General features: G+C 43.7%; 1 protein-coding gene across 27 annotated transcripts in view; it reads left to right on the top strand.

The window, feature by feature from the left end:
- The window catches only part of TCF7L2 (transcription factor 7 like 2), a 182,075-nt gene extending 172,008 nt beyond the window's left edge, over nt 1–10,067 (top strand). For 8 of the 27 annotated variants that reach the window (XM_030030528.2, XM_030030526.2, XM_030030521.2 and 5 more), the window contains 4 exons: nt 225–273; nt 828–878; nt 2,038–2,110; nt 7,747–10,067. In XM_030030528.2, the coding sequence (XP_029886388.1) occupies nt 225–273; nt 828–878; nt 2,038–2,110; nt 7,747–8,170 (597 nt within the window). In that variant the 3' untranslated portion in view covers nt 8,171–10,067. The other 19 variants (XM_030030547.2, XM_030030546.2, XM_030030545.2 and 16 more) reach the window with 12 other exon arrangements.
- The last annotated feature ends 17,025 nt before the right edge of the window (nt 10,068–27,092 follow it).

Genomic DNA, 27,092 nt, shown 5'->3' with positions numbered 1-27,092 from the left:
GTCCGAAAAGTCCCGGGGCGGGCGGGCAGAGCCATCCCCAGGGCGCAGCATCCCCTCGGAGCCCCCCGAGCCTCCCCGCGCTGGGGGTGAGCCGGTGCCGCGCTCCGGTGTCCTCCCCGGGGAGCTTCCCGCACCGGCCGCAGCCCCATCGCTCGGTGCTCTCTTGCAAGGACACGTGTTTTGGGTTATTTTTAATCCGTCTCATTTGTGTGTGTTTCCTGCAGGGAAAGAAGAAGAAGAGGAAAAGGGATAAGCAGCCAGGAGAGACCAATGGTAAGTAAAAATAAGTCTAAATCTCTTGCTTAGTGGAAATGTGGCAATCCTGGTGTGACGCTCCTAGGTACGGGGGAGGTGGGTATGAGTCTCCTGGCCTCACGGGGAGCCGGTCCCTATACTAGACAGCCTTTTTTTTTTTTAATGCACTCTAATTATTTATGCATTATTGCCCTTCTAAAACTAGTAACCAAGCCATTGCATGTAAGAGCCTCTTGTGACGTTAGCTGAATTTGTACGTAGTAATTGCAGAGCCTTTAACTGCAGAGCCGTAGTTGTAATGCCTATGCCATCGTTTATAAAGTTGTCTGCTTATTTTGCGCATATGTGTGTGCGTGTACGTACGTATGTATGTGTTTGGTATTAATTTGGGCTGTACCTGTATGTTCCGATGCATGCCTTACAGTGGTAAATCGCACCCATTTTAAATTAAGGAGGTTTGCCATTCTATATAGGAAATTAGAAATACTGCATAGGCAATCTCATAGTCAATTTTGAAGAAGCCCTGACTTAGTTTTTTTGAAGCCTTTGTATAATTTGTTCTTTTTTTTCAGAACACAGCGAATGTTTCCTAAATCCTTGCCTTTCACTTCCTCCGATTACAGGTGCTAACGTCATTTTGAGTCATTTAAAATAGTTTATAAACTGCTTTTTAATTTTTTTTCCTGCCATTATAGATTTTAACATTAAACACTTATGACATTAAGAGAAAAATACCATCCACACGTTTTGATAGTATTTATGATCTATATATCTTTATTATATGTTTGATAGTATTTTTTAATTTTGTTTTTCGTTTTTGTAACAATTGCTATTAAAACAGTAATACAGTAAAAATAACGCAAGAGTTGTACTAACTGTGCAAATTGAATATGCAGTATTTCTTTAAAGAGACTGATAAAGAATGGAAGCAAGTCAGTAATGAACCTCCTTAATCTAATGGCATTTTTCATGGCTCCCACTAAGTCTTCTCACATTAGCATGCATATGCATTTTTTTTATTATTATTTTCATTTTGGATTTTTTTATTTAATTTTTTTTCCTTTCTGCTCAAGCCTATTCATTGCAATTCACTAGCTGTACTAACTCAGCACCTTGCCATGCTTTACGTTTTATTTTCTGGCTGATACTAACATACTCATTCCGCAATCTGCTTATTCTTATCCATTCTTTTAAATACAAATTAATAAAAACAAATAAATTGAATGTTATTCCAAAAGCTGCATTATCCCAGGAGATATAATTTCCTTTTTTTTTTTCTTTTTTTTCTTTTTTTTCTCTTTATTTTGTATCTGAGTTGAAGAAAAAAGCATGTTCAGGATCTAATTTCCATACTCAGCTTCTTTTCTTCCTTTTTTCCCCCTCTCAAAAAAAAGAGAATAAAAAAACCCAGCCCAAATAAATCCTGCCTGAAACATCCTGCTAGACCAGCCACAATGACTTTCCTCTACCTGCTCTTTTAAAAGGGAAAGAAACAGTCCTTTATAAAGGGATACTGCAGCTTTAATTGCAACAGCTAATCTCAAGAGTTGAATAAAAATGTGATTATCACTTTTTTTTAACTTTTAAATCAAAAGTCAATATTTTGCAATTAATAACGAGGACATTGATTTTTATTCCCTTTTTTATTTTTATTTTTTCCTTATTTTTATCTTTCTCTTTTTTCTCCCCTTTTCTCTCTTCCTCTCTCTCTCTCTCCCCCCCTCTCCCCTTTTCTTTTTTTCCTCTCTCCCTTTTCTGCTCGCTTTTCTTGAACTCATTCAGACCTGAGCGCTCCTAAGAAATGCCGAGCGCGCTTTGGCCTTGATCAACAGAATAACTGGTGCGGCCCCTGCAGGTGTGTATAGTTTTCCCAGACTCGCTATGGCTGATTTGCAGCTGGTTTATTTGGTACTTTCCCCTTTTTTTTCCTGCCTTGTTGCTTTGTAGCTCTGTGTTGTGATCTAGAAGACACAAGGGAGTGGGACACTGCCATGAGTTATTGTCTCTCTGAAAGGGTTTTGCTTTTTTTTTGTTGTTGTTGTTGTTGTTGGTTGTTTTTTTTGCCTTCCTCTTTGCTGCTGCTAGCCAAAAACCCACTGTAAAACAGCATCAGCCTTAAGCCCATCTGATCCGTGGCTCAACCACGCTCCTGCCCTCCAAGCCTCCACCCAAGGAAAGTCACTCCCAAAGCCCTTGGTAACACGGCACTGAGCGCGGTACCAACACCGGACAGACGCACGGCCGTGTCGGAGATTTTTTTTGGTTTTCTTTTGGCTCATTGTGAAAGTCCTGTTTTCTTTCCTGCCCTTGGTACGAGGGGAGATTACCAAATAAAACTGAGGTGATTGAAAGCTAAACGTAGCTGTAGCTAAGATGACGCAGACCAAATGAGCTCTATCCACCATTGTGTTGTATTTTTTGTGTTTACCTTATGCTAACAGATGCAAATACTCCAAAGAAGTGTCGGGCATTGTTCGGGCTTGACCGACAGAGTTTATGGTGCAAACCATGCAGGTATAATACTACCCATTAGGCCTTTGGGGAAATAAAAGCAATCTGTCCTCTTAGTGCATTTGTGTGATTTTATTTTTTTAATCTTTTTTCCCCACTCCCCACCTTTCTCTCTCCCACAGCATCAATTGCTAATAATCTTTGATCTTTGGAATTTCTTGCTAATTTAATGCCATTTTCTCTCTTTCCTTACCAATAACCTCTCCCTGGTGGTAGAACTGGGAACAAGAAAACCTGAAGTCCTTAAAGCTGGCAGTTTTTTGGCTTTTTTTATTTTTTTCCAGATTGTCAGCAAAATGATTGTTTAGCTGGACATCTGTATTTTGTCTTTCATTTGGGTCTATGTCCACTGCCTCCAAAGGCTTTTTAAAAAGGTTCTGGGATCTGCAGCACGAGCGTTTTTCTCATGATTAGAGATGTAAAAGCCAGTGTTTACAGCTTATATTGTACCATTTTTTTGGTGTTCTCTGCAAAATTAAATAGCTACCTGTAGGCTTCTACGCCTCGGTAAGTTTTATGTAGATACCAGCGTTTTTAAATTATCTGATGTCTTTTTTTTTTTTCTGATTCCGAAAACACATTTTTTCCTAAATTTTATCCCAACAAGTGAGCTGTAAACGCCTGAGCTCTAGACAAAACTAATTACAACTTTAGTAGGACAGTTTCCAGCATTAAAAGGAGATGAAAGACATCAGAGAGCCCAAATTTCGACAGCCCATGTTCTACTGGAGTTTAATTCCATGTATAACTCAGTACGTACTTCTTTCTTGGTGGAGGGATACCGAGTAGTTCTTTTCTCATTCCTTTTTCCTTATATAATCGCATTTGGTTAAATTTGTTGTTTCTTTGTTCTGATACAAGCAGTCTTTGAATTTGGAATATTATGATGGTAGGTATTTCAACCCAAACCACACTCTGTGTGTAGTGATTCCTCTCCCACATTTTCCCCTCTTACTCATGCCAGTCCCATGTGCTCCATCTCATTTAGAATGTAGATCAGACGTCCATCGTATTTTGTGTATGCACGCAGTCTTGTTTGTGCTTAGTGTCGAGGAGAACACAGATCGAGGGTGGTGGTGTATGTCAAAATACCAGATAAGGCACCAGAAACGTCTTCAACGGATTGCATATTGTCCCATTTCGAGGCATGCTAGTACCGGGTGTGGGGTGTTAGGTACCGGTACCAGTACGTATGTTAAACAAGCTTTGCAAGCAGCAGTTCCTTAGAGCTTAAAGGAAGAAAGGTTCAGCCCAGAAGAGCTGGGTAGCTACTTCACTGTGTCAGGAGGCTGGAGTCTCATGCTAGTCAAAGACTTGAATGCCGTGTTTAGTTAGGCTTTATTCTGTGCTTAGTTCACTACACACTATCAGCAGATATTTGTGTAGTCTAGAGATAGAGTATTTGAAGCATGTCAGGCTCTGTATGCCAAGTACAAGAACCGGGGGCACATCATGTTTGTGTTGCTTTATCTTTCCCTAGCTGCTTAAGTAAACAGCATACTTTTAAAACTACATTTTATCAGCCTTCGGTCTGTACAGTGCTTAGGTTACATGTGAAGCATAAACCCTCTCTTAACTTACGCCAGATTTTGGTCAGAAATCTTTGCAGCACATCAGAGACGACTTCAGTGGTGTAGCTGATAGCTTTAGACTTACGGATGTAGAGTCAGCTGCTTTTCTTCTGGGGTTTTTTTTGTGTCGTTTTTTGTTGGTTTTTTTAAATGCATGGAGGCATTTTATCACTAGGCATTAGAGCACTTCTCTCCTAATTCTGGTCCTAACCATTACAACATTGCATTTGCTAGCATGGTAGCATTTTGTAGCGCATCTTAGGTAGGTGCTAAAGATGTGCACTTTGCTACTACAATAGAAACTGAGACATCTTTGCTCGCAGCAACTGAATAAACCCATGTCATCCTCTGTGGCTTTCACTCATGGCAATCGCAGCATTACAGGTTTCCCGATGCTGTCCTGGGGCTAGCTTCAAGGGCAGCACGAGCAGGGTCAGGTCTGTTGGTGTTTGCTGGACTGATACAGCAGTTGATGCTTTCAGAGCGACGCACAAGTGGATAATCTTCACTGGTGCTTCTGAGAGGGGATAGGTAGGGGGTTTGTTCCCAATTTTAGGAGAGCAAAACTGAGGCACAAAGAGTTCCTTGGATGTTTACTTATTCCCCTTCACCAGAGTTGCCTGGTGTTGTTCCCTTCTGGTAAAATCTGGCTTGCAGGGTTTGGGTTTTTACCATCTGTGCCTTCTGTCCCACCTAACCCTGAGACGTACATGACCACAGATAACACATGGTGGGAATGGCACAGGCTGGAGAAACGTCCCCGCCTTTAACCATCGTGGGTTAAGTAAATGGCTTTTCAGACTAAAAGTGGCCACGCTATTCAAGAGTTTAATACACAACAGAAGCAGAGGAAGCAATCTGCTCCCTTAATCGTAGTCAAAGGCAAATTACTTCAGGTAGCAGGCCAGTGGGTTTAGTTTTAAAAAGGTTGTTAACTCTTCTGAGTCAGACAGTCAGGTAGACCTGGTTTAAGTCTGCTTTGCCATGGGGACTCTTCCTTTCAGGCCACAGAACTTAAATAGTATTAAAAAAAAAAATCTGAATTTTTGGCATGCTAGATTCAAACTGCCTCCAGTGAAATAATTAACTGCCTTGTAGGTTCAGAGCAATCCAGTCGAATGGCTTCTGGACCACCATCAATGAGGCAGGCAGAGCTTGGGTCTCTGCTTGCAAATTATTTTAATGTGGGTACGGGGGGGAGCCCTGCAGTCTCCAAACTGAGAACCCACCTTTCCACACAGGTATTATCGGTGAGCTTTGTGAAGCATCACTGTTCTGCTTTGCCACAGGAGCTGTACAGAAGGTCCAAACATGAACTGTGGCCCTGGTAGCGTTGCATAGCTGAAGCTGAGGAAGTGGTGAGACAGAGGAGAGGGGAGGGGAGGAAGAGAGCAGACCTGTCCTTAGCCGAGAGCCAGAGGCTTCCCGTGTTGTTTGTTGATGGTAGAAGAATTAACAGGTTCTGTTTTGAACCCACCAAATTAATTTTTTTCTGTCTTTTAACGTTGCTCTAATAAAGCATGGTTTACAGCCTTCACTTGCTGTCTTCTATCTTTCTTTCTTTCTTTCTTTCTTTTTAACATTTAAGTTGCATGGTCGTCTTTAGTTTTTAGCATGTATCGATCTGCAGGCTAACGTGGTTAAAACTCTTCATAGCCCTAACCCCTTCCCTTGCCATGTGGAATGTGGAGCAGAACCTGAGAGCAGAGCCTGAGTCTCTGCAGGAAGGGATGTCACAGCACTGGTCGCTCACTGGAGCTGGTGGAAAGACGGGGTGCCGGGGTCGCTGTTCCCTTCCTGGCTGTGGGAGATGATACCTTTTAACTCCAGGATCAAGCTGATTAGATCTCCCTTGCAGTCGAGAAACATCTAGCCCCATTGCCTAGGCAGCGGACCTCGGTTTAACCCAAGTCAGGCGCAGTGGCCATACGCAGGGGAGAGCACTGACGACCAGCAGCGGAGCGGGGACACCTACGCGAGCGGGGAATGTCACCCAGCGACATTCGGCCGCTGTGCCACGCTTGGGCGCTTCTTCTCATGGCGTTGCTGAGCTAGAGCAAGGTGTCCACGGGAGGGGGAGAGCAACCGACTCCTTCACGTTGGTGGCTTTGTGCAGCTTAGCCGAGCGTCCAAAGTTTTTGTGGCAGAGCTGCTCTAGACAGACTTTGTCATATACCTCGGGCTGTGTGACAGCGGTTCAGCACTTCCCATGGAAAGCGTGCTCGTGAATAGGAGGGCTGGAGAGCCGTCATTATTAGGGTCAAGGTGGCCACTGAACGTCGTTCTGCCAGGTGCTGTGGTTGTTTGCCTCATTATTTCTGTCCTGCTGCTAGAATTGTCTTGCATATACTTGGCAAGAGAGATGGTGTGAAACTGTCATCTGTTTTCATTGCTCCTTTACATTGTTAAGTGGACAGAGGGAGGAGAAAAGATCTCTGTCGGGTCACTTATTTATTTGAAGATGAGCGGCTCTTGCGAGACTCTCATATTCCCTGGTGTGAAATAAGCTCCATGTTGCTCCTCACCTTTGTACCTGTCATCGTGCTCTTCACCTCCTGAAATTGGATCCCACTCTGGAGTTACATGGATGGCCTCTCAGAGGAAAATTTCCCCAAAACGGAGACGAGCAGCTTCCCAAATCTACCACTCTCCCTTAAAACAAAAAGTAAAACTGAGTCGATTTAAAGCCACAACCTGCAGGCCATACAACCAGTTATTCTTGTTATTTTGGATCATACTCTGTTTATCCTGTTCTTTTCCTGTTTTTTCTTCTGTTGCTTTGTTTGTTCGTTTTGTTTTTATTTCCCCTCTCTCTCGTTCTCTCTATTATATATCCCTCCTGTCTGACTCTGACATTTCTGGATTTGGTGTGGTTCTTAACAGAGGAGAAGGCAGTGAGCAGTAGCTTGCAGCCTCCCAAGGGCAGCGCATCATAAGAGGCGACAGGTGATGCAGGTGTAGAGATAGCCCTGTTGAGTTGGACAGCGTTATGGGACATCTTGAGATACCATCAACTATCCAGAGCTTTTCTTTTAGAAGGATTAAATTTTTTTTTATTTTGTTTCATTTTTCCCGGAGGAGAGCCGAGCTTGTAGATTAGCACAGTGGGCTCCAAAGACATCTTGCCTGATTTTCTGATTATTAAAGTGGCTAAGGAAAGGAGGCGGCCTGAAGAGGAGGGGGACGAAGAGACAGTTGGTGAATCCCGCCCAAGTCCGTTAGCCGAGGGGAGGTTCCCAAGCGGGCTCGGTGCCGAGGACACCCCGCCAGACCCCCAGGACGGCGCGTGGGGCCGGGGTGCCGCCCGCGCAGAGCCCAGAGTAGCTAACGGGCGGCTCTTTGCTGTAGATGACTGTCTCCGTCGGCGTCTCTGCCCTTTATTCACAGATGCCTCTCTCCCTGTTTCTAGGAGAAAAAAAAAGTGCGTTCGCTACATACAAGGTGAAGGCAGCTGCGTCAGCCCACCCTCTTCAGATGGAAGCTTACTAGACTCTCCTCCGTCCTCCCCCGCCACGCTCGCCTCCCCCTCCAGAGACTCGAAACCACAGACTGAACAAACGCAACCCCTCTCGCTCTCATTGAAGCCCGACCCGCTGGCGCACCTGGTCATGATGCCGCCGCCATCCTCGCTCGTCCTCGCCGAGAGCGCTGCGAGCAAGCCCGGCGCCCTGCCTGCCGCCAGCTGCCCCAACGGGGCCCTGGACCACCCGCCGGCCGCCCTCCCGCCGGCCGCATCCCTAGCGCAGCCCTCGACGTCCTCCCTGCATTCCCACAGCTCGCTGCCGGGGACACAGCCCCAGCCGCTCTCCCTCGTAACCAAGTCCTTAGAATAGCTTTAGCCTCGTTAGCCCTTTCCGTCTCCTTCGGGGGGATTGAATTCTGTTGGGGTTTGGGGGTTGGGTTTTTTTCCTTTTCTGTTTTTTTTTCTTTTTTCTCTTCTTCTTTTTTTTTTTCTTTTTTTTTTTTTTCCTTCTCCTCCTCGTCGTCGTCCGCTGTCCGTCGTCGTTTCTCGGTTTCGTTTTTAATTCGTGCCGTGTGGCTACATTAGTTGATGTTTTATCGAGTTCATTGGTCAATATTTGACCCATTCTTATTTCAATTTCTCCTTTTTAAATATGTAGATGAGAAAAGCCTCATGATTCTGCCAAAATTTTTATCAACAGCTGTTTAAAGTCTTTGTAGCGTTTAAAAAATATATATATATACATAATTGTTATGTAGTTCCAATAGCTTAGTTTTAAAGACTGATTTTAAAAATTAAAAAAAAAAAAAAGAAGCAATTTTGAAGCAGCCCTTGCCGGAGGCATTGGTTCTTTATTATTTGTATTAAATACGAGCTTGCGAACCAATCATTTTACATCTGGTTTTTAAACCTTTAAGGGCACAACGAATGCGGTGCCGCTACTACTTCTTTTTTTTTTCTTCCTCGTGTGAAACAACCTTTATTGTGATGTTACTTGTTATTGTTTAAATGTACAGAAACAAAGGGTTAAAAAAAATGTGTTAATATACCTTGTTCCATGGTGTTGTTCTTTTTGGGGGAGGGAACGCTACTCAACAATTAAAAGTATCACAACGCTATTGGACCAGTAGTATTTATTGCTTTAGAAATTGCTTGTTGTATCTGTATGTTGTCCCTTTTTAAATGTTTTTTTCTTCTTTTTTTCTTGAAACATTGTATAAAGGTTTTTTTTTTTCCCTTAGTGTAAGCATCTTATATATAACAACTCATTTGTACAAGGTTTTTAAGTTTATATATAAATGTGTATATATATATTTTTTCCGGGATTTTTGTTTTTGATTTCTTTTCGTGATTTTTTTTTTTTTTTTTTTTTTTTTTTTTTTGCTATATGAAACACAGTTGCCACCAAATGGACATTCGCAGATGCATTTTTTTCAAGGATCAATAGTGTAAAAAAAAAAAAAAATTGCTTTAAAAGCCATTACACACAAAAAAGACTTGAAAATTTAGCAAGGGAATTTTTAGCAACGCTGTTTGAAAAATAGCAAGGTCCAAGTGTCTCCCGTTCAGAACTGCAGCTGAATCCCCTGCGACATTAGGACTGTAGGCTGTGTGCAAAATTTTTATGTGCCAAAATTCTCAGTGACTTTTAACTTTCTCCCGACAACTTTATTATTTTTTTTTAATGCTGTAATTTTTTTGTTCATCATGTTTTGCTGTGATGTTACATAGGTAGATATGTATGTAGTTTTAATGTCACCTATAACAGACGTGTTTGGTAGCAGATTGTCCGGAAAGCATTTAAAATGAAGAGGTATAAACCCTTAAGGGCCAAATTCTGTATATTAGATTATTCATAAAAGGAAAATCAGACTGCCACTTTTATGTACACTTACTACATACAGGTAGGTAGCAAACTTAAAACAAAAAAAAAAAAACCTAGGCATGTTGATGTTGCAAAAAACGCTGTATAAAGCTGAAAAATTGTTCATCTGTTCATTCAGTGCCATTGTAGTTGACATGAAGCGATTGTAAAACTGTCTCAGATTTTTCTCTGGTTTATTAAGATGCTAACTATAACATTTTTTGTGAATACTTTGAATGTTTCCTAACAGTTGTGATGTTACTGTTCCGTTTTATGCTCTTATTCCGATTTTCATTTTTAATGGTTTGGAAGCCATTTTTTGTAATGAATAAATGTTCATGCTGTACAGTATCTGTAGCATGCAGTTCTGGATTAATAAAAGCAACTTAGTATGTGCAGAGAATGACTTGTCAACTCATTTATGCGTTGACTGCATTTTACTCTGGCCAGGAAGATTTACAGCCCGAGTGGAAAACTTCCTTCAGAAAACTTGTGAATATCGTGACAAATTGCAGCCAGCTCTAGTTGTGAGAAATCCTCTGTTTCCTTTGGGTTCCAATGCTACCGCCTGCTAAATTCGTTTTGCGCTAGCCCTCTCCGCGCTCAGCAAGCTTCTGCAGGAGTAGCAGTGGTTGAAAGTCCTTTTTATTTAAAGCAAATGGCACGTGATTTGGCAAAGACAAATAGCACGTGAGCTAAAGTAATGTCATCCCTCTGTGTGAAGTGATCCTGACTGGGGGATGGAAGACCAGGCCTGATGATACCTTTAATTTTAAAACATTTTTTTTCAACCTGGTGATCCCACAACACAGGGCTGATGCACTATAAAGGTCACCCAGGAGAGCTTAGGTAGCCCTAATTAGTCAGAGTTCTTGTGCTGGCCTTAGGGTTTATCTCCTGGATGGATTTGAGTCTGGGTTTGCTTTTTTTTTTTTTTTTTTTAATGCAGTGGGCCTTTGCAGCACAGCTTGCTCTCAGCACTGAGCATCGAGCATCCACCCGATGCAGCAATGCCTGCAGATGCTGCAGGATGAGAGTGAACTTACATGCAAGAATTTTTTATTAAATGGTTGATTTGTTTGGGTTTTTTTAAACTAAGTAGGGATTTAAGCTTTGTAATTTCTGGGAATCTCTCACAAGTGGATGCCACCGTAGCCCCAGTCTTGGAAAATCTCAGCCATAGTCATTTCTACAATGGCACTCGAGACAATTGAACGCAAAGGTCTTGGAGCAGGCGTGTTCCCTGCTGTCGTGCCAGTGTTTTGCTCAGGTAATGCACTTCTCTTTAGTCGGTCTTGACGGACTCTGCGGGAAGGGTAAGTATTCTTCCTCCTGTGGGAGAACCGGTGAAGGGATTTTCTGCAGAGACCTGGAAACGAGGCCGTTTCGGGAAGCCCAGCCTCGGTGCTGAGACCGTGCGGTCCCTCACCGTGGGGTCCGATGAAACCAAAACTGGCTGCAAGGCGGTTGCCTGTTGGCCGCAGAAGGAACTTGCTTTGTAGGGGGGCTGGGAGGTACTGGGTGAAGTACTAAATAATGTTTAAGCAGAACATATAGTGCTTTAAATTGCTACCACTTTTTTTAATGACTAGTTTACAAGTCAGAAGCCTTTTTTTGTTTCAAATGTGTTAATAAAGGGTAATACATGCAAGTATGGCTTCATATTTCCTGTTAGAAGGATTGAGCCACGGTGAATTTTTTACCAGGCTCCGTTTATCTCCCTTGATCCAAGGCCCGATGCCGTTTCTGTTGTGGTCTAACACGGCACTCCCCTTGACTTCAGTGGAACGTGTCCCCTCGTCACCCGCGACAGGAGCGTGGGCAGCACGGGTGGGACGGGACTCTGCGACGGCGAGAAGGACGTTTCTGCGAAGCCTTTGCGGAAGATGCCAAATCTTGCTGTTGTTGGTAGCCAGCAAATTGAATGCGATGCTCAAATTACTCTCCTGCTATATCAGGTTTCTAGGGAGGTTTGGTGGTTTGTTTTTTTTTTTTTTTCTTTCTCCTAAACGTTTTGACTCTTGCTAGAGCATGGCCATCCATCAGCCAGACACAAGTGCTGCATCTCTGCTGGGGATAACTGCTCTCCTCTAATGTAAAAATACAGTGCTCCAGGGAGATCTTTGAATGCCATGATGCAAAGGAGACACCATCAAGGTATGATTCATATATTCAGCAAAATAGCGTGTTCTCTGCTCGCTGCTTTATTAGCAAGCCTTTGCAAAGCAGAGTCCAAAACCACTGTTCCTGGACAAATCGGTTTTCCTTCTGTGTGTGCGGTGAGAGAGGCATGTGTTCGAAAGATACGTTGAGCAGAGCTCGCGAGTGGTGGATAACTCGTGCTGGGAACTCTTGTTTGCTGTGGAAAACAACTGTATGTTCCTGCGAAAGCAACCACCTGGCTTTCCTCTAGGTTGTGCGTTGGCTGTGTCCCTTGAAGGCATAAGCCCATAAGCTTACGCCTTCAGATTCACCTCCAGATTTCCCTTGCTTAGAGGACCTGAGCTGGGTCAAGGCTCCTGGGAGAAAATTACCATTATTTATACTCCCTTTGCGCCCAGGAGTCACAACCAAGGACCCCGTCAGACCAGGTACACTGGACACATGGTGGGAGGACAGCCCTTCCCATACACTGTAAGTGTAAAACGGGGTGAGCAACTGGCTGCAGGGGTATGGTCTGATCACCCCCTTCACCCCCAGAGCCCCGCAACCTCCAGCACGGGGCGGTGACAAACTGGCACGCGCGGTCCTTGCGTGGGGCTGCCACGGGACGACATGGGGCCCTACGTGCAGTAGGTAATTCACTGTAGCTATTGCTTCCATCTGTTTTTACGGGATAAGGCAAGGAAGCCAGTCAACGTATTGCATGTTCGGGAGACATTTATTTTCCATTAGTTTTGTAAATCTCATTTTTCACTTAGTGTGTGGAATTTTAAAAAGTTTAAGCAATTGCTGACTCAATAAAGCAGTGCCACATGGTTTTAAGCTTTGCTTAAAAGAAAAAAAAGGAAGAGAAAGGCAGGAAAAAAGAGCAATCTTTAGAGTCCCGTTCATTTCACTAGACCATAAAAAGATGTAAAGAAAATTCACAGTAAAATAGTTGCATGGGCCATTGCAACAATCATGACAGCAAATAATAATAGTAAAAATGAACGTGTGTGACAGTGCTGCCCAGGTATGTCTGGCATACACGTAGGAGTGTTTTACCACCTGAGACTCTGAGTAAAGATTTCAGATGCTGTTTTGGGCTAGATGCTCCAGCTGAAGACTAAATTCAGTACAGGACCAACATTGAGCTTCAGTGGTCTTTGTTGGACAGGAAGGCTAAAGCTCTTCGAGCCTTAAAACTATGAATATGCAAATTTGCTCAGAGAGTGTAGCAATTGCTATATTATTAAAAAAGGGTAGACAGGTACTTTGGCATTCATTTTAAGATGTTCTTGGAAAACATCTTGAGACTTTTAAGGCAGATCAGCTACAAGTGGATGCATCCCAACCACCCATCATTGTCAATAATGTCACCAGCCTGTTTTAAGGACTCTCTGAGGACAGGAGTCTGCCAAACGCTGGACTGATTTTCTGCGGGGATCAATCCAAAATATTCACTTATGACTTGCATCCATGTTCTAGGAGTTGCTCTTTTTCTGAGGTTGGAAATGCATTTAATTTGGGGTGGGGAGGTGTTAGCCCGGACCTCTAAGGCAGTGGAGATCATGAAGTCATGCTGTCTGTCCATCTGTTTGACCCGCTCCTGATAATTCTTGAATCCTCAGGCATTTTTTAACCAGATTTGACAGCGGCAGTCAAACTCTCGGAGATGATAAAGTCCCTCTGAGTTCCAGGGAAATCTCTGCCGGCACCGAGAAGAGCGGCTTTCCAGATCTGCTGCTGAAGAAAAGGCAGGGAGAGCTCAGCTGTTATCCATTCTCTCTGGCAGCGTCCAGATGGCCAATTATCACACGTCTACTTCTGGACCAGCATCTGCACTCTCCTGCCCAGCTGGCAGGCCAAGGAGATTAGGTAGGAGACATGGAGAGCATTGGGGTGTTGGAGGGAACAAGGGACGTGGGAGAGAGCTAAGCATATAGGGAAAACTGGAAATATTGCAGCTGCAATATGTAATATTATGTAAGATTGCAGCGGGGAAGTGAGGGGAGGGGAAGGAAGATGCGGAGATGGGAGACACATCTGCAGGACACCAGGCCTTGCTAATGTTGTTGCTCGCAGAGCAAAGCTGCTCTGGAAAAGTAGACACCGTGGTGTTCCTAGCCCCTTGTCTCAGTCCTTCGACTTAGCTGCTTGCACCAGCTCACCGAGGAGCAGCGCAGCCCCGTGTGGGAGGTACCTGCTGGCAGGGGCTCTGGCCGGGCAGGCTGTGATGTCCTGGCCTGGACCCCCCCAAAAGAAAGGTCTGCAGGGTGCGAAAGGCGTGGGGGGTTTCCACAGCCCTGTGGCATGGTGAGGACCGGAGTTGGGTGTGAGTAGCAAGGAGGGTGGGTTCTTTCCAAAAAGAAAAAAAAAAAAGGAGAAAAAAAATATCTTATTTGCAAACAAGCCCATTTGTAGTAGCTGGTTCCCAGGCATTAGCAAACACCCTGGTTTTAATCTTCCTCAGAATATGTATCCTTCGCTCCCTTATTTTGTGTTCCCTTTAGAATATGCTGCTGGGGTATTTTTGGATCTAGCTATATCTTTTTAATCTGTTCCCCCACCCCTTCTCAGCCCCCGCTGCCTCCCTGCCTGCTCCTCCTTCAAACTTACATAATGGCACATTATACAAAATAGCTAAGCAGGTGGTATTTTTAAAGACAGTGAGTGAGCATTTTTTTGGCCTAAATTTGGAACGAAACAGATGGATTTTAAGACTCTGCTTTTTCTATGAATAGTAACCGTTGTTCTCCACTGCCTTAAACACCAGTTTCAAGACCACCTCCAGCAACCAATCAGCACTCCGTTATTTAATTATAACAAAATTCTTAGCTCTGTCTGCTGCTGCATGGGCAAGTGGGGGGCACTGGATCAACTTCTGGAGCCAGGCAGACTTGCCAACAATAATTTTCCTTTTCCCAGAGGGCCGAGGGGGCCTGGAGCGGGTTCCAAGTTCCTCCTAAACTGGCTGTTCAGTTTGGGCTCCCTGACAGAGTGCTTGAAAAGGGTTATAGAAAGGCAGATAAATGCACTTCTTGTTGCAAGCTTCCCTGACAAGCCAGGCCTCCAGAACAGTGATCTCATTCCTGCCTCATTATTAGTGGTGCCAGATTTTTTCCATTAACAGGTAATTGAGTCGAAACTTAAATAAGCAAAGTTTGTTTTATCCAATGTATTTTCTTGCTTGCTTGTGAAAGAAAAACACTTTAGAGAGGGGTTTGCTTTTAATGTTCATGGAAATGTATTTACATCTTAGAGATTCCTCTCTGCTCTAGCGTAATTAACCTGACTGGTCTTTTTGTTATTGTTGTTTTGATTTTTAAAGCAAAGACACTGGTGAGGCTTAATTCTTTTTTTTTAGTGGTTTGAATTCCCTGGGACCGGCAGGGTTGAAATCTCCCGTTCTGTGCACGGCCACGAGCGTTATCCCACTCCCGTGTGCGTGCATTTGCTTTGTGTGATTAACTTCACCCATGGCTCCAGAGGGGAAGCAGGAGCAGGAGCCCAACGGGATGATGCTGTGCACCGCTTCCAGGCTCACGACGAGCTTTCCCTTCCAGAGAGGCCGTGGGGACGCTGCCGGGAACAGCCAGCGTCGTCTCTCCTGATCGAGCAGGGAAACAAAGTGGCTGCCCGTGAAATGCTCATGGTCTTGCCGAAGATCATTCTTTGCTTCTAATCCACGTGGTTATGAGGGCAGAAGGGACAAGTGTAAAATCTGGGCTACGCATCCTTCTGCTGAGACGACGTTGCTTGTGGAGGAAGAGAGACATTTTCTACCTGTCTGGGTGTGTCTGCGCGCAGGGCTTGCCGTGCCGTCTGCCTCCGAGCCAAGGCAGGGCCAGCGCCAAGAAAACCTGAGCGATTCCTCAGCCAGCAGCTTCAGGCTTCCCTGTGCAGCCAGCGGGCCCCCTCCTCCCCCTCCTCACCAGCAGGAGAGCTGGCCCTGCCCTGGGTGAAAGGCAAAGCCCTCGAGAACCACACGTGAAGTGCTGCAAGCCCTTGGGGACAAGCATGTCCTGCAGAGGAGTTACTACCAGCGTGGATGTCGTCCCATTTTCTGAGGCATCTCCCTGATGCTTCCTGATCCTCCGGTGTTGGGCTGCCTTGGGGGGCTCTGGGCCACCCTACACATCCAGCCGCGAATTCCCTCTCACATTTACGGGACTGATGCCCAGAAGCAGGGCTGTTTTCTGACCTAGCTTGGGCATCTGAGACAGTTGCATGTGGGGTCAACTCTGACCTTACTGCTAGGCAAAGCAGGCACCTCTTGTTTGCATCCCCCGACCGTACCCTGAAGCGAGCAAAACCCTCAGAGACTTTGCATCGTTTCAGCTACTAGTTTCACAGGAAACAGTTAACGACGCTGAAGAACAGACAAGTTTCATGTCTGTGGCTTTGCTCTTTTGCTTCTGTTTCGGGCTACCCACGGAGGCAGGCGCCTGCCCGCTTTACCCTTGTGAAAGAGGCCACGTCCTCCAGCAGCACCAGGGCTTGAGCGCTTTGCCCGCGAGCCGACGTCCTTCTACCAACCGCACTTCTGCGTGACCTCTTCCCCAGCCCTCCGCAGCGGAGCGAAGGGACGGGAGCGTTGCAGAAGGGCCGGCAGAGGCGGGGGGGAGTTCGAGCGGGCCGTGGGACGGGGTCCGCGGCACGTCCCGCTGCAGCGGAGACCCCGCGGCAGGGCAGGGAAGCGAGCGGCTGCAGGAGTGCTGAGCGTGGCAGCGGTGCCTGCCTGCTGAGTGCTGCCGCAGCCTCGCATCCCCTGGGCTCCGAGAGGCCAATTACCAATTCACAGAGCCTGTTTCAGCACAAACAGGACCTTCAAAGAGTTGGGAGCGTTTCTGGTTTTTTCTTTTTTTTTTTTTTTTTTTTTTTTTCATGCCCTCCTAAAAAAATAAAAGCAGAAAGACCCATACTTTAAGGTCAAGTACATAATTGTTTCTAAGAGGAATTTCAAACACTGTCTCTTCCTCCGGGCAGGTATCGCTGGGTCAATTACCCTGACTACCCAATGACGGACTCGAGACACAATAACCCCCACCTGCACTTGAACACATCCTCTCTAAAGTAGAATTTAAAGGGCTTTTTGTTTTGTTTTGTTTAATCGCACAACTTCTGGGGGTTTTCTGGTTGGAGAATTTAGCCGGCTTTCATCTCATGGAGGTCTGATGCTGAGACTTCTCTGGCAGTGAGGCTGTAGAGGAAATCAGGTGGGTGACGTGGGAGCCGTGGTGCTGCGATAGCCCTTTTCTGGGCTGAGGTGGAGAGCCCGTGTGGGGAAGATGTACTGTGTACAAAGGAGCATACCAGAAAATGCCTGTGAATGGCTGAATCGAAACAAGATGCCCAAATTACATTCCTAGCAGCGTAGGATATGCATTAACCAAGACCCTCAGTTTACCTGGCTCTAAAACAGCTGTAAAAAAGATGCAGTCATGAGGCGTGCTGGCTGGCACGTCTCTTATTCTCTGTAATAAGCATGCTCAGGAGCTGCACAGCAAAAATCAGGATTGCCACAACAGTGAGAGATGAAATTCCTTCTCCAGTCACTCGTTCCAACATATGTGCTTCTCACTGGATTTGCTGGGGTACTCCTTGTTGTACCAATGATGTGTTTAGTTCCCTGTTTACTACGTGAATTTTCCCGAAGCAGCCAAGTGGCTTGCTTTTAAAAACTTCTCCTCCTCTGCATCATGAGGGCTGACAAAGAAATTGGATTAGTGAAAACCCATTGAAAAAAGTAGTTTCACTTCAGTGTTTTCTTTTTGACAGATGATCTTTTTCTTTTCCCCACCCTCTTTAAATTTTTAAGTGAATTTAAATTAACAGATATCACTCAGGTGTAGGCAATACACAGATATGAAAGATGTGTCATCTACAAATCTGTTCCTTCGTTAAAGCCTTCTGTTTAGCCAGAGACCACCCGCAGCACGGACAACAACGCTACAGACCCCTCTGAACTCTGTCCTTTCTTCAGGCTACTCAGACCTGGATGAATGAGCTGTGGGATGCGACAGCCGCTCTGCCTTCTTCTTCCTTCAGATCCTTTCTGTTCCATTCACATTTTACACAGCGTTCATCCCTGTTGCATCTCAGCACCTCAGGTTCCTTCCAAGAGCCACCAGGTTCACCTGTTGTCCTGCATTTCACGGGGCTGTTGTAGCAGCATCAGCTCTACCTCACGTGTTCATAACCTGACCCAAAGGACCATTTTTCAGTCGAGTTTCACATTTGCAGAATATTTGATATGTTTTTTCAAGAAAAGCATCTATTAGCAGTGAACATAATGGTGAGACAAACTGCTTCAAGTCAGCTGAGACCAGCCACAAGGTCTGGCCTAGTGGAGCACCTAGTAATGTGGAAGAGGACATGAGGACTGGCTGTACAGTATCAATGACTTTAGTATCCTAATAGGTTCAGTCAAGATCTTTTACTTGGTTATTAGCATCTTTGAACTCTGTACTGACTTGCATCTCTTCTCTTTTCTGGGATGAAATGCCCAAGATTTCCAATGGCAGCTCATAGCCTTGGGTGTCCCATTTGATGAAGAAGGCTGGTTTGCAGCAAGCACTGGATTCCTTTATTCCAGGGGGAAAGGAGTCTGTGTAAACTGTCTCAACTTCAACTCTAAAACTGAAGCCAAAACAATCAGTAGCTACCATTAAAAAATCTACAGTGATCTTATTTTAATTTAATCCATGAGATACGTTTAGCACACCTGTGGTACTGCACAAAATAACAATATTTTTCATGTTAGAGAAGGGGAAAGGAGCAGGAGTATAAATAATTCTGTATGCTAGCTGCATTTAAATATGCTCAAGTTTCACTCTTTCATATAAGTCCTTCGGATTTGGTCCGACCTAAAAATCGTTTTTACCCAAACTTAAACATTTTTGGGGTGTGCTTTTTTTCTTGAATATACCTGTCTTTTTTAGTGGTGATGTTGTTCTGGCTAGTTTTCTTTACCCTAACAGAGGTGACTCCACAGCACATTTCTTTTGACAAAAACACACAAAACCAACACGGATCAGTTAACACAGATGACATCTTTAAACTTGAATACATTTTTTCACTATAAATGCCACCAGTCAACTTTCGTGTAGGTAGGTTTCCATTGTTAGTTGTCAAAGTCTTCTTGAGTGGATTTCCCACTGTGTCACTTTTGTGTGAGTCAAATCAAGATTATAGGTAACAGAGAAGAAAAAGAAAAAGAAGAGAAGGTTAGACCCTCATTTTAGAGTTTAAGAAAAATCTACCAGCAGGTTGCAGTTCGAGTTGGTAATATACATGAAAGGGGGAGTCCAAGCCGTGTCACAGGTATCACTATATTAGGCTTTCAGGAAAAAGCATACAAAACACATATTGTAGTGGTCACACACAGAGACATAAATTTAGGAACAAGATCTGCCTTAGCTTGAACATAGTCAGCTCTGATAATAAGGAACAATGGACAGAAGCTATTATGAAACGAAACCCAGGTGCCTGAATGGAGGGAGCTTTTAGTTGAGTTCTCCTGGAATAAAAAAAGTCTAACTTTTGTCACGGATATATGTTGTCCTAATTTTTCTATGTTCTCACTTTAGAAGACAGCTGATTTTATTTGGAATCTGATTAATGAATATGATTAGATTATTCCATGCTGAAATTTTCTGGAGTAACATTTACATTACATTTTTTTGTTTCATCTTTTCTGTCCTAAATCATTTTGTTTTCATTGGGCTTTGGGGTGTGCAAAGAAAACATGCTAGGGTATCCCCTGTATCATATCCACAATGTAGTAGCCAGGATGGATTGCAGATACTTTGTAATAGTTTGGGTAGTTCCTAGTCTTACATGAGCGGTGTGAAAATATCTCTATAAGTGTGATATTTGTTAATTCACTTAGTGAGATTGTCAGAAACAACCTCAAGGGGGAAAAGACAGTGAACACCTAAACCTGGGCAAAAGCTTGATTTATTGCAAAAATCACTTGTTTGACACTTTGTCTCGACCTGTATGGGATGTAACAGATTGCTGAGACATGTCTAAGAAAGCTGGAGGACTGGGAGAGCAGAAACCTTCAGCAGAATTTGAAGAGTCCCACAAGGACATAAGAAGGACAGAGGGAAATTCCAGAATGTCAGAGGTATCTCATGATGTCAGACCTCCAGCTGTGGAATTTGCAAGTAAGTTTGACTTTTCATACTTGAGAGGAGTATGTTCCTAGGGGAATGTACCTGTGGGTACATTCTAGGTTTGAGATACGTGCATAGACCTTTGGTCGTAGTGAAGACCTTTTCTCTTTGCTATCCAATTTTCTTAATGCTAGGAGCAAACCAGCTTAACGTGAGAAATTTGTCTTTTGCTCTTGTGTTAACCATAGGCCACTAGCTTCCAACAGAAGCCACTGCCTCTGTTCCTTTTGAAGTAAGCATGGTGGGTCCATGTCATGTAGCGCTGCAGCCCCAGCATTCTGTCAAAGGACCTGAACATAATGGGAATCCACGTCAGGGATTCAGTAGTACGGATTAATGTTCTTTTGACTTGAAGGAGCAACCAGAATATCTGGGGAACAAACACAAAGCTGAGCTAGCCCTGTATTCAGGTCAAACAGGGCTTCTCTCCCCTGCAGAATAAATGGCAATTGCTAGATTTGCATCAAAGGTTTAGTCAGCAAAAGGTTAATAGTTTTAAGCATGAATATTTTGGCCTATTTTGCAAAACATACAAATATTCAAGGGTGTTTGCACTGAGGCTTTTGGCCGGACCTCTATAAAGATACAACTAAGAAGCCAAACATATGTTCTGGTGTTCTAGGCTTTGATTCTTAATCTTGTTCTGTGCTTGCGTTCAGAGGTTTGCTTTGGGACCATCTCCAGTGTGAGAAAATATGACAGAGAAATCAAACACAGAGGTTATGCATAACGGTGCAGCGTTCATATCTGAAGGGGAGCTTTTGTAAGCACTAACATTATTCTTCTTTTGACAGTAGTCGCACAATTTCACTTGGTTTATCTTAACTGGGAATAACCCCTAAGACAGGATGTCTCCGGGCACTTCAGAGAAGTGCTTTTTGAAGGCAAAGGAAATAATGTTACAGGGCTGTGCCTCACATCTCTTCAACTGTTAACAATCATATAAATACCACTGCCGAGTGCAGTATGTGTCCACGGCTGGTCTCAAGAGTAGCTACAGCACCTGGCTCGTAGCACAGGAATAGTCTCTTGATCTAGGAGAACGTTCCCCGGCTTTACGAATACTTGGCTCCCTGACATAGACTAAACCGGCTCTGACAGGCCATATAAGGCGGCACTGGCTGGGCAAGTAAACCAGGCAATATGTCACAGTATGGGAAAAATCAGGTACAGGCTGTCACAAAGAGTGAATTCTGAAAGATTCCCAGGAACAAAAAAAGATGGAAATTAGGGTTTTGGGATGGGTCTGGGTTTGCTTTAACCTGACGTTATGCTCTTCCATGGCTATGAAACTTTTTAAGAATGGCTTTTGTACTTTCTTGATGCATCACCCTTTTACCCATTCTGTTTACCAGGAACTTGTACGCTGAACTTCCCTTTGCCTTCTCTCTTTCTATCCAGAAAGGTTCCTCTTCCTTCATTTTTAAGTTTACTTTTAACAGTTTAAAATACTTTAATGGAAAAAGTCAATCAGTAGAGAGACAGAAGTGTCAAAATTAACCAAAAAACCCAATGGCTAATTGTAAAATGCATTTCATGTCTTTTGTAACTTTTTGCACTTTGGTAATTCGGTAATTACAAGGGAATGTACTTTACTGGATAGCTCTAATGTCTGATATATCTGCAAAGGAAAAGCCACGAAGTCAATGGAAATATTTCAGTAACCTGAGGTCAAGCTGTAGTTTCCTGAGAAAACAGAAACTCAGTTCCTTTTCTTCCAATCAGTCTTGTCATTTCTTCTTCCTCACATGTGCAACTTCATTTTCCAAGGCACATTTCTGTCCTACGACTGCTGAGGCACATGGCAGGTGTGAAAATCTGATCTATCAGCTGTTGAAGCCCATGGATTTTGATCACAGCTCACTTTGCATTGGGATCTAAATGGTTCTTTCTGCAGAAAATGTCACAAAATATTGGTCAGGAACTTGTAAGAGGAAAATGGAACTGAACTTAGAAAACACCCCACACCACTGAGAGCAAAAGATCAGTGACAGGAAGAACATCGTCCACTGCCAAACTGCAAGATAATTAAACCAGAAATAGCATGGGGCAAGAAAGAGGCCAATTAATTCCATCGGAAGGATGTCATCTAGCAGTTCAAGACAAGAAGGAAGCACTGTATAAAGTGGAGATGAGCATGGCAGTCTGCCAATCTATCACAATCTTCTTTTATTTAAGATGCTGATTAGTATCTTATATTTCAAATTAAATATTTATAGTTCTGTTAATAGCATGCGGGAAGGGGGCCTATTCCAGAGATTAGTCTGTACAAGAAGTTGTCCACTGATGTAAATTAGATCAGTGAAGCTTGGGATATTCATGCTTGCAGTCTTGTCATCATTTGTATTTGGGGGCTACAGGCTGGGGTGGCAGCTAAGCTACCTCTAGGCTCATTACTCTCCTCTCCATGATTGTGTGTACCTCTTACGTCCCTGCAAAGCATTTTGCCTGCATCAACTGTTTTGGGCTTCGACAAGTCTTTTAAGTGGTTTTGTGTTGTAACCTTCATGGTTGGCAGCCAGTGTCGTTATTCCCATTCTCCCACATGGAGAGTCCTGCAGCTTTTAAAGGAGTTGCCCAAGGACATGCAGAGAAGCAGTGCCAGCTTTGTGAATATACAGCCCCACCATTCTTATTAGATTCCATGAAAGATGAGAATAGGCCCTTTGATGCTTTCAGTGACTGCTGAAGCCTTTACCAATGTTGTGAAAGGTCATTAGAGAAGAGCTGGGGGGCCAAATTCAACAGCCACTCATGGGAATGGTCCTTGGGATGTGGAACTAGTCCAGGAGAAAATGTGAAAACAGAAATGATTTATATTGAAATGAGGGTTATGAAGACAGCAATGACCACTGAAACGTACACAACAATAACTCTCTGGCACACTCTGCTGTGCCATCTTTTTAACCCTGGAGGAGGCGACTGGGAAGAGAGATTTAGAGCAGATCTGTGGGACTGATAGGAGTGAATGAATCCGACTTCTATCTAGATGCTTCTGGGTTCTCATCAGCCCCTTTCAAGGCATAAGGGAAACCACCTTAGTCCTCTGTGATCTGCTCCCTGGGATACAGATAGCAGGACAAAGCAGTCATTCTCTTTTTCTCCCATGGTGAGTGGTCTCTGCCCTTTTGATATTAAATATATGGGGTCTTTCCAGAAGGGTAGTGCGAAATGTCAAAGAGATAATGTATTTAAGCATTCATCTGGTTTGCAACCATTTTATACCCACCACACAAAGACATAGAAGGCTTCTCACTCATTTCTCTGCACTCATCATGCTGCCATTGTGGGACCAGAAGATAATGAGATGAATAGGAAGCATTTCCACAGCATGAGCAATGTAGGAACATCATTATTAATGTTCGTACAAAATATCCCATCTCTACATGATGTCTACATATCTGAGATACAGCCCTCTGCCAGATATAAAAAAAACACTACCATCCAACAGTGATCTGTTACTTAATGGAAAGTCTGCTCAAATTTCAGTTTAAATTGCATTTATTATTTATGTCTCAAGTACAGAGTACGTATACTGAGTATGTCTTCCCCTTATAGTGCTAGAGGATTAGTAGTTTCCATTTAAACGGGCAGATATTGCCCCAGAAGGACATTGAGTATGTTCATATTCAGTATTTAAAAATCGTAAAGATCCTTTGAAAGCAATACAAATATTATAATCAAGTAGCCATTTCTATACATACTGAGGTGCACATTTTCCTGTGACTGGGGCCAGGTACCTGCAGCTTAGCTCCTTCTCACTAGTCCTTTGCCTTCTGACTCCTGGTGGGTTAAGTGAGCACTCTGCCTGGGTGAGTGTGGCAGCCTGAGGGCAGAATCTGTGAGGATGGGGTTCAAAGGGATGTACAGGGGTAGAGATGGACAGTCTTATGTGTGGCGTTGGAGGCGATGCACACAAGGATGCTTACAGTGGCATTACCTGCAGGTAAATGTTACACTAAATAATAATGTTTTGATTTTGGTCATCCTTTTCCCTTTGCAGCTTGCCCTCCAGCAGGGATGGTTTTCAAATATAATCTTGAGATGACATTTTTAGTAGTTAATTTCTGATATTTGTTATCTGTGACTTGTTCCCAAGCAGCTCACTGCACACACTCAGCGCTCAGCAGCCTGTGTGTGACACCTCTTGACCTCGCTTGAGTGGGTTGCGTGCCGCCAGGCAGGAATGGGTGCCCATAGCACTGCAGATCTCACTGGCACAGCGAATCCAGGTGTGTGAATAATTCATTGCCAAGCTATCTGGACATATCTGACAAACTTTGTGTTTCAGGTTTGTTTTTTTTCCCGAAGCCTTGGAACAATGCAGTTTATCTTCTCTCACTAACTCATTCATATTCATATTTGCTATAGTAGACATTTTGAATGCTTTGCTTAAAGCTGCACCCAGAAGTACACAGTGGAACAGATGGTAGAAAGAGCTAGGAATTTTCTTGATATTTTATGGGTTGGACAACAACCACAACCTGATCCAACAAATTTTCTTGTTCTCAAACATTTTACTGTCAATACACTCCTCAGGAATGTACTCAGAGTTGTTTGGGGACATGGAAAAATATTTACCTCAGCCTTCCACAATTTATTACTTATTGTTTGTAAAAGTTGCCTCTTTTCTGTGCCAACATCTATCATCTTGGGAAACATACTGGAATATAGCAATGATATTAAACAATAATATGCTCTTTGCTGGGATAAAATAATATTGCTGGGCCACTGCAGAGGAAGCCAAAAACCACATGTGAAATGGTTCCTTTGGAAGGGCAAAAAGTCTCAAAGTTTGTTAGCAAATAATTTAGCTGGTGGTGCAGACATCAAATGGCTTCAGCAGCACTTGCAAAGCTATTCTGAATATGCATTTCCCCTGGAGTGCTGGGGCACAAAGCCACTGTAATGGAGGTTAGAACCATAATAATAAGAATCCCTCACCAGTAAAAAATAATAATACAATAAAATAAAATAAAAAAAGCCCTTGCAGAAGAGTTAGGGGAAGAAAGGACAGACTGAGTCTTTCAGCAAGTTATATTAATTTAACTTCTGTTTGCACGGCCCTGAATTAGGGGCTGCCTTAGCTCCTGGGCAGGGATGGCAGCTCAAGGTTCCTTTTTCCTTCTTCACCCTGGCTGGAGAGGGAGAGGCTGCCATCCCGCTCTTCCAGTCAGTAAGCTGCATTCTTAGCTGAGCATTTCTTGCACATCCATACATTGCCCCCCCCCGAAACTAGTTTAATACTTTCTCTTGTGCAGCCCCTTACGCTTGGTGGAGATTTCCCACATGAAACTGCACAGCTACAAATGCAGCATTCTTTAAATATTTCCTCAGGGACCTCAGCATGGAGGGGGCTGCAGTTTTCCCAGGAGGTGGTGGGGTGCAATTACACCGTTTTGGCTGATTGCTCTGTGAGTTGCGCACCCGTTTTGGCACAACCCACGGGATGTTATTTAACCTTCTAAAGACTCGCTCGGCCTGTGGGTGCCCTCACGTGCATCGAAGAACAAATACAAACTTTACTTCCCTTTTGGTGTACGCAAAGGGGAAAAGAGGGTGGAAAGGATCAGCGCTGTTCTTGGGGGGAGAAGAAACAGCATTGGAACAGATGGGTAAGCTGAAAGGGACAGAGCAATTCTCAAAAAATATTAATAACTACTAATAAAGGCACATTTGAATACCGAGTTTAGTTGTGAAGGATCCAAAGAGCCCTGCGTGCGCTGAATTGTCCTGGCCCACCTCTGAAGTGCTCCCACCTGAAGGGCAGGGTGCCCCAGTTTCTTGAAAGTGTGCTCTGGACTCGACACAAGGTGTGAAACAAATCTTTGAACCCTGGGTGCTTTGCCCAACGCCTGTTCCTTTATTAGAAGCCCAGAAGCCAGCATGGAATGAGCAGGGTAGCAGTACAGCACGGCACATTTTTATAGCAAGGCCAAATCTTTATTATGCTTCTTGGCCCAGTTTAGTGGAGGACACTGCTGGGCCTGATTTCAGTTTTGATATCATACACTGAGGCTGCAGACCCTTAAGAGTACAAGCTGGAGAAAAGAACATAGAAAATGTTAGGAATGAGAAAAGGCCATTCAACACATTGATGCTTGTCTCTTGTAATACAGCGTTTCCCCCAGGATAGCATCTAATTGCTTCTTGAACGAGCCCACTGTCTTTGCCTCAACAACCTTGCCCAGTAGGCCATTCCAAACATTTATTATTCTTTGAGTGACAAAGCACTTCCTTATGTCTCCTCTGAATTTGTTTTTTGAACTTCCATTTATGCCCCTGATCCTGTCATCTGTGCAGTATCAAAAGTAGTAACATGCATTGATATTATCCATTCAGCTAAGATTTTTGTATACTTCAGTTAGACCCCCCTTAAATGTCTTTTTTTTTTTTTTTTTAAGTTGAATAGATTGAGGGTTTTTTTTCACCTTTCAGTAACTTCTACAATTTTATCCTGGAACCAAGTCGAGCAAAAATATTTGTTAAAGCCTGACTTACATTAGACCACACTGAATGGATGTATAAAGTCTACTATAGAAACACATTTCAGTAAGTTTTTTTTTTTTTTCCCCTCTTTTGGAGACTAAACTATCATTTAGTTTCCCTGATGCTTGTGTCTGGTTATTTTGACAAAAGTTAACTAGGAAGAGGGCAAGAATAAAAAGCTTGTTATGAAATTTGGAAAAAGCTGATAATATCTAAATTTTTCCATTTATACTGTGGGCTTCCATATCCCCAGCCCCTCTGCTCTTTTCTCTTTCTCCAAGTAGTGGCTTTTTTTGAAGAGTTGTTTATCCTGTGGGATTTTCCATGTGACCATGCTTTGCAGAATCTATATGAAGAAATGTCAAAATTCATCCGTGATCCCCCCAAAAGCCACAGAGTCAGTCGCAGGTTCAGCCCTCATCCACCGCCACAACCGAGGTGAATAGTTCATTACCTTTTTGGATGAAATTCTATGGCATGTGTTATGCAGGAGGCCAGAACTGATGATCTAATGGTCCCTCCTGGCCCTAAAAAATATCTACAAATAATGATTATAGATGAAATATATATGCCCTGCATTTTGGGTGGGAACAAGAAATTAAGGAAAAGAATTT

The sequence above is a fragment of the Aquila chrysaetos genome, chromosome 11 (genome assembly GCF_900496995.4).
Source record: "Aquila chrysaetos chrysaetos chromosome 11, bAquChr1.4, whole genome shotgun sequence".
Classification (NCBI taxonomy): Eukaryota; Metazoa; Chordata; class Aves; order Accipitriformes; family Accipitridae; genus Aquila; species Aquila chrysaetos.
The sequence above is the reverse complement of the archived record's forward strand: the minus strand, read 5'-3'. Positions and strand labels throughout refer to the sequence as shown.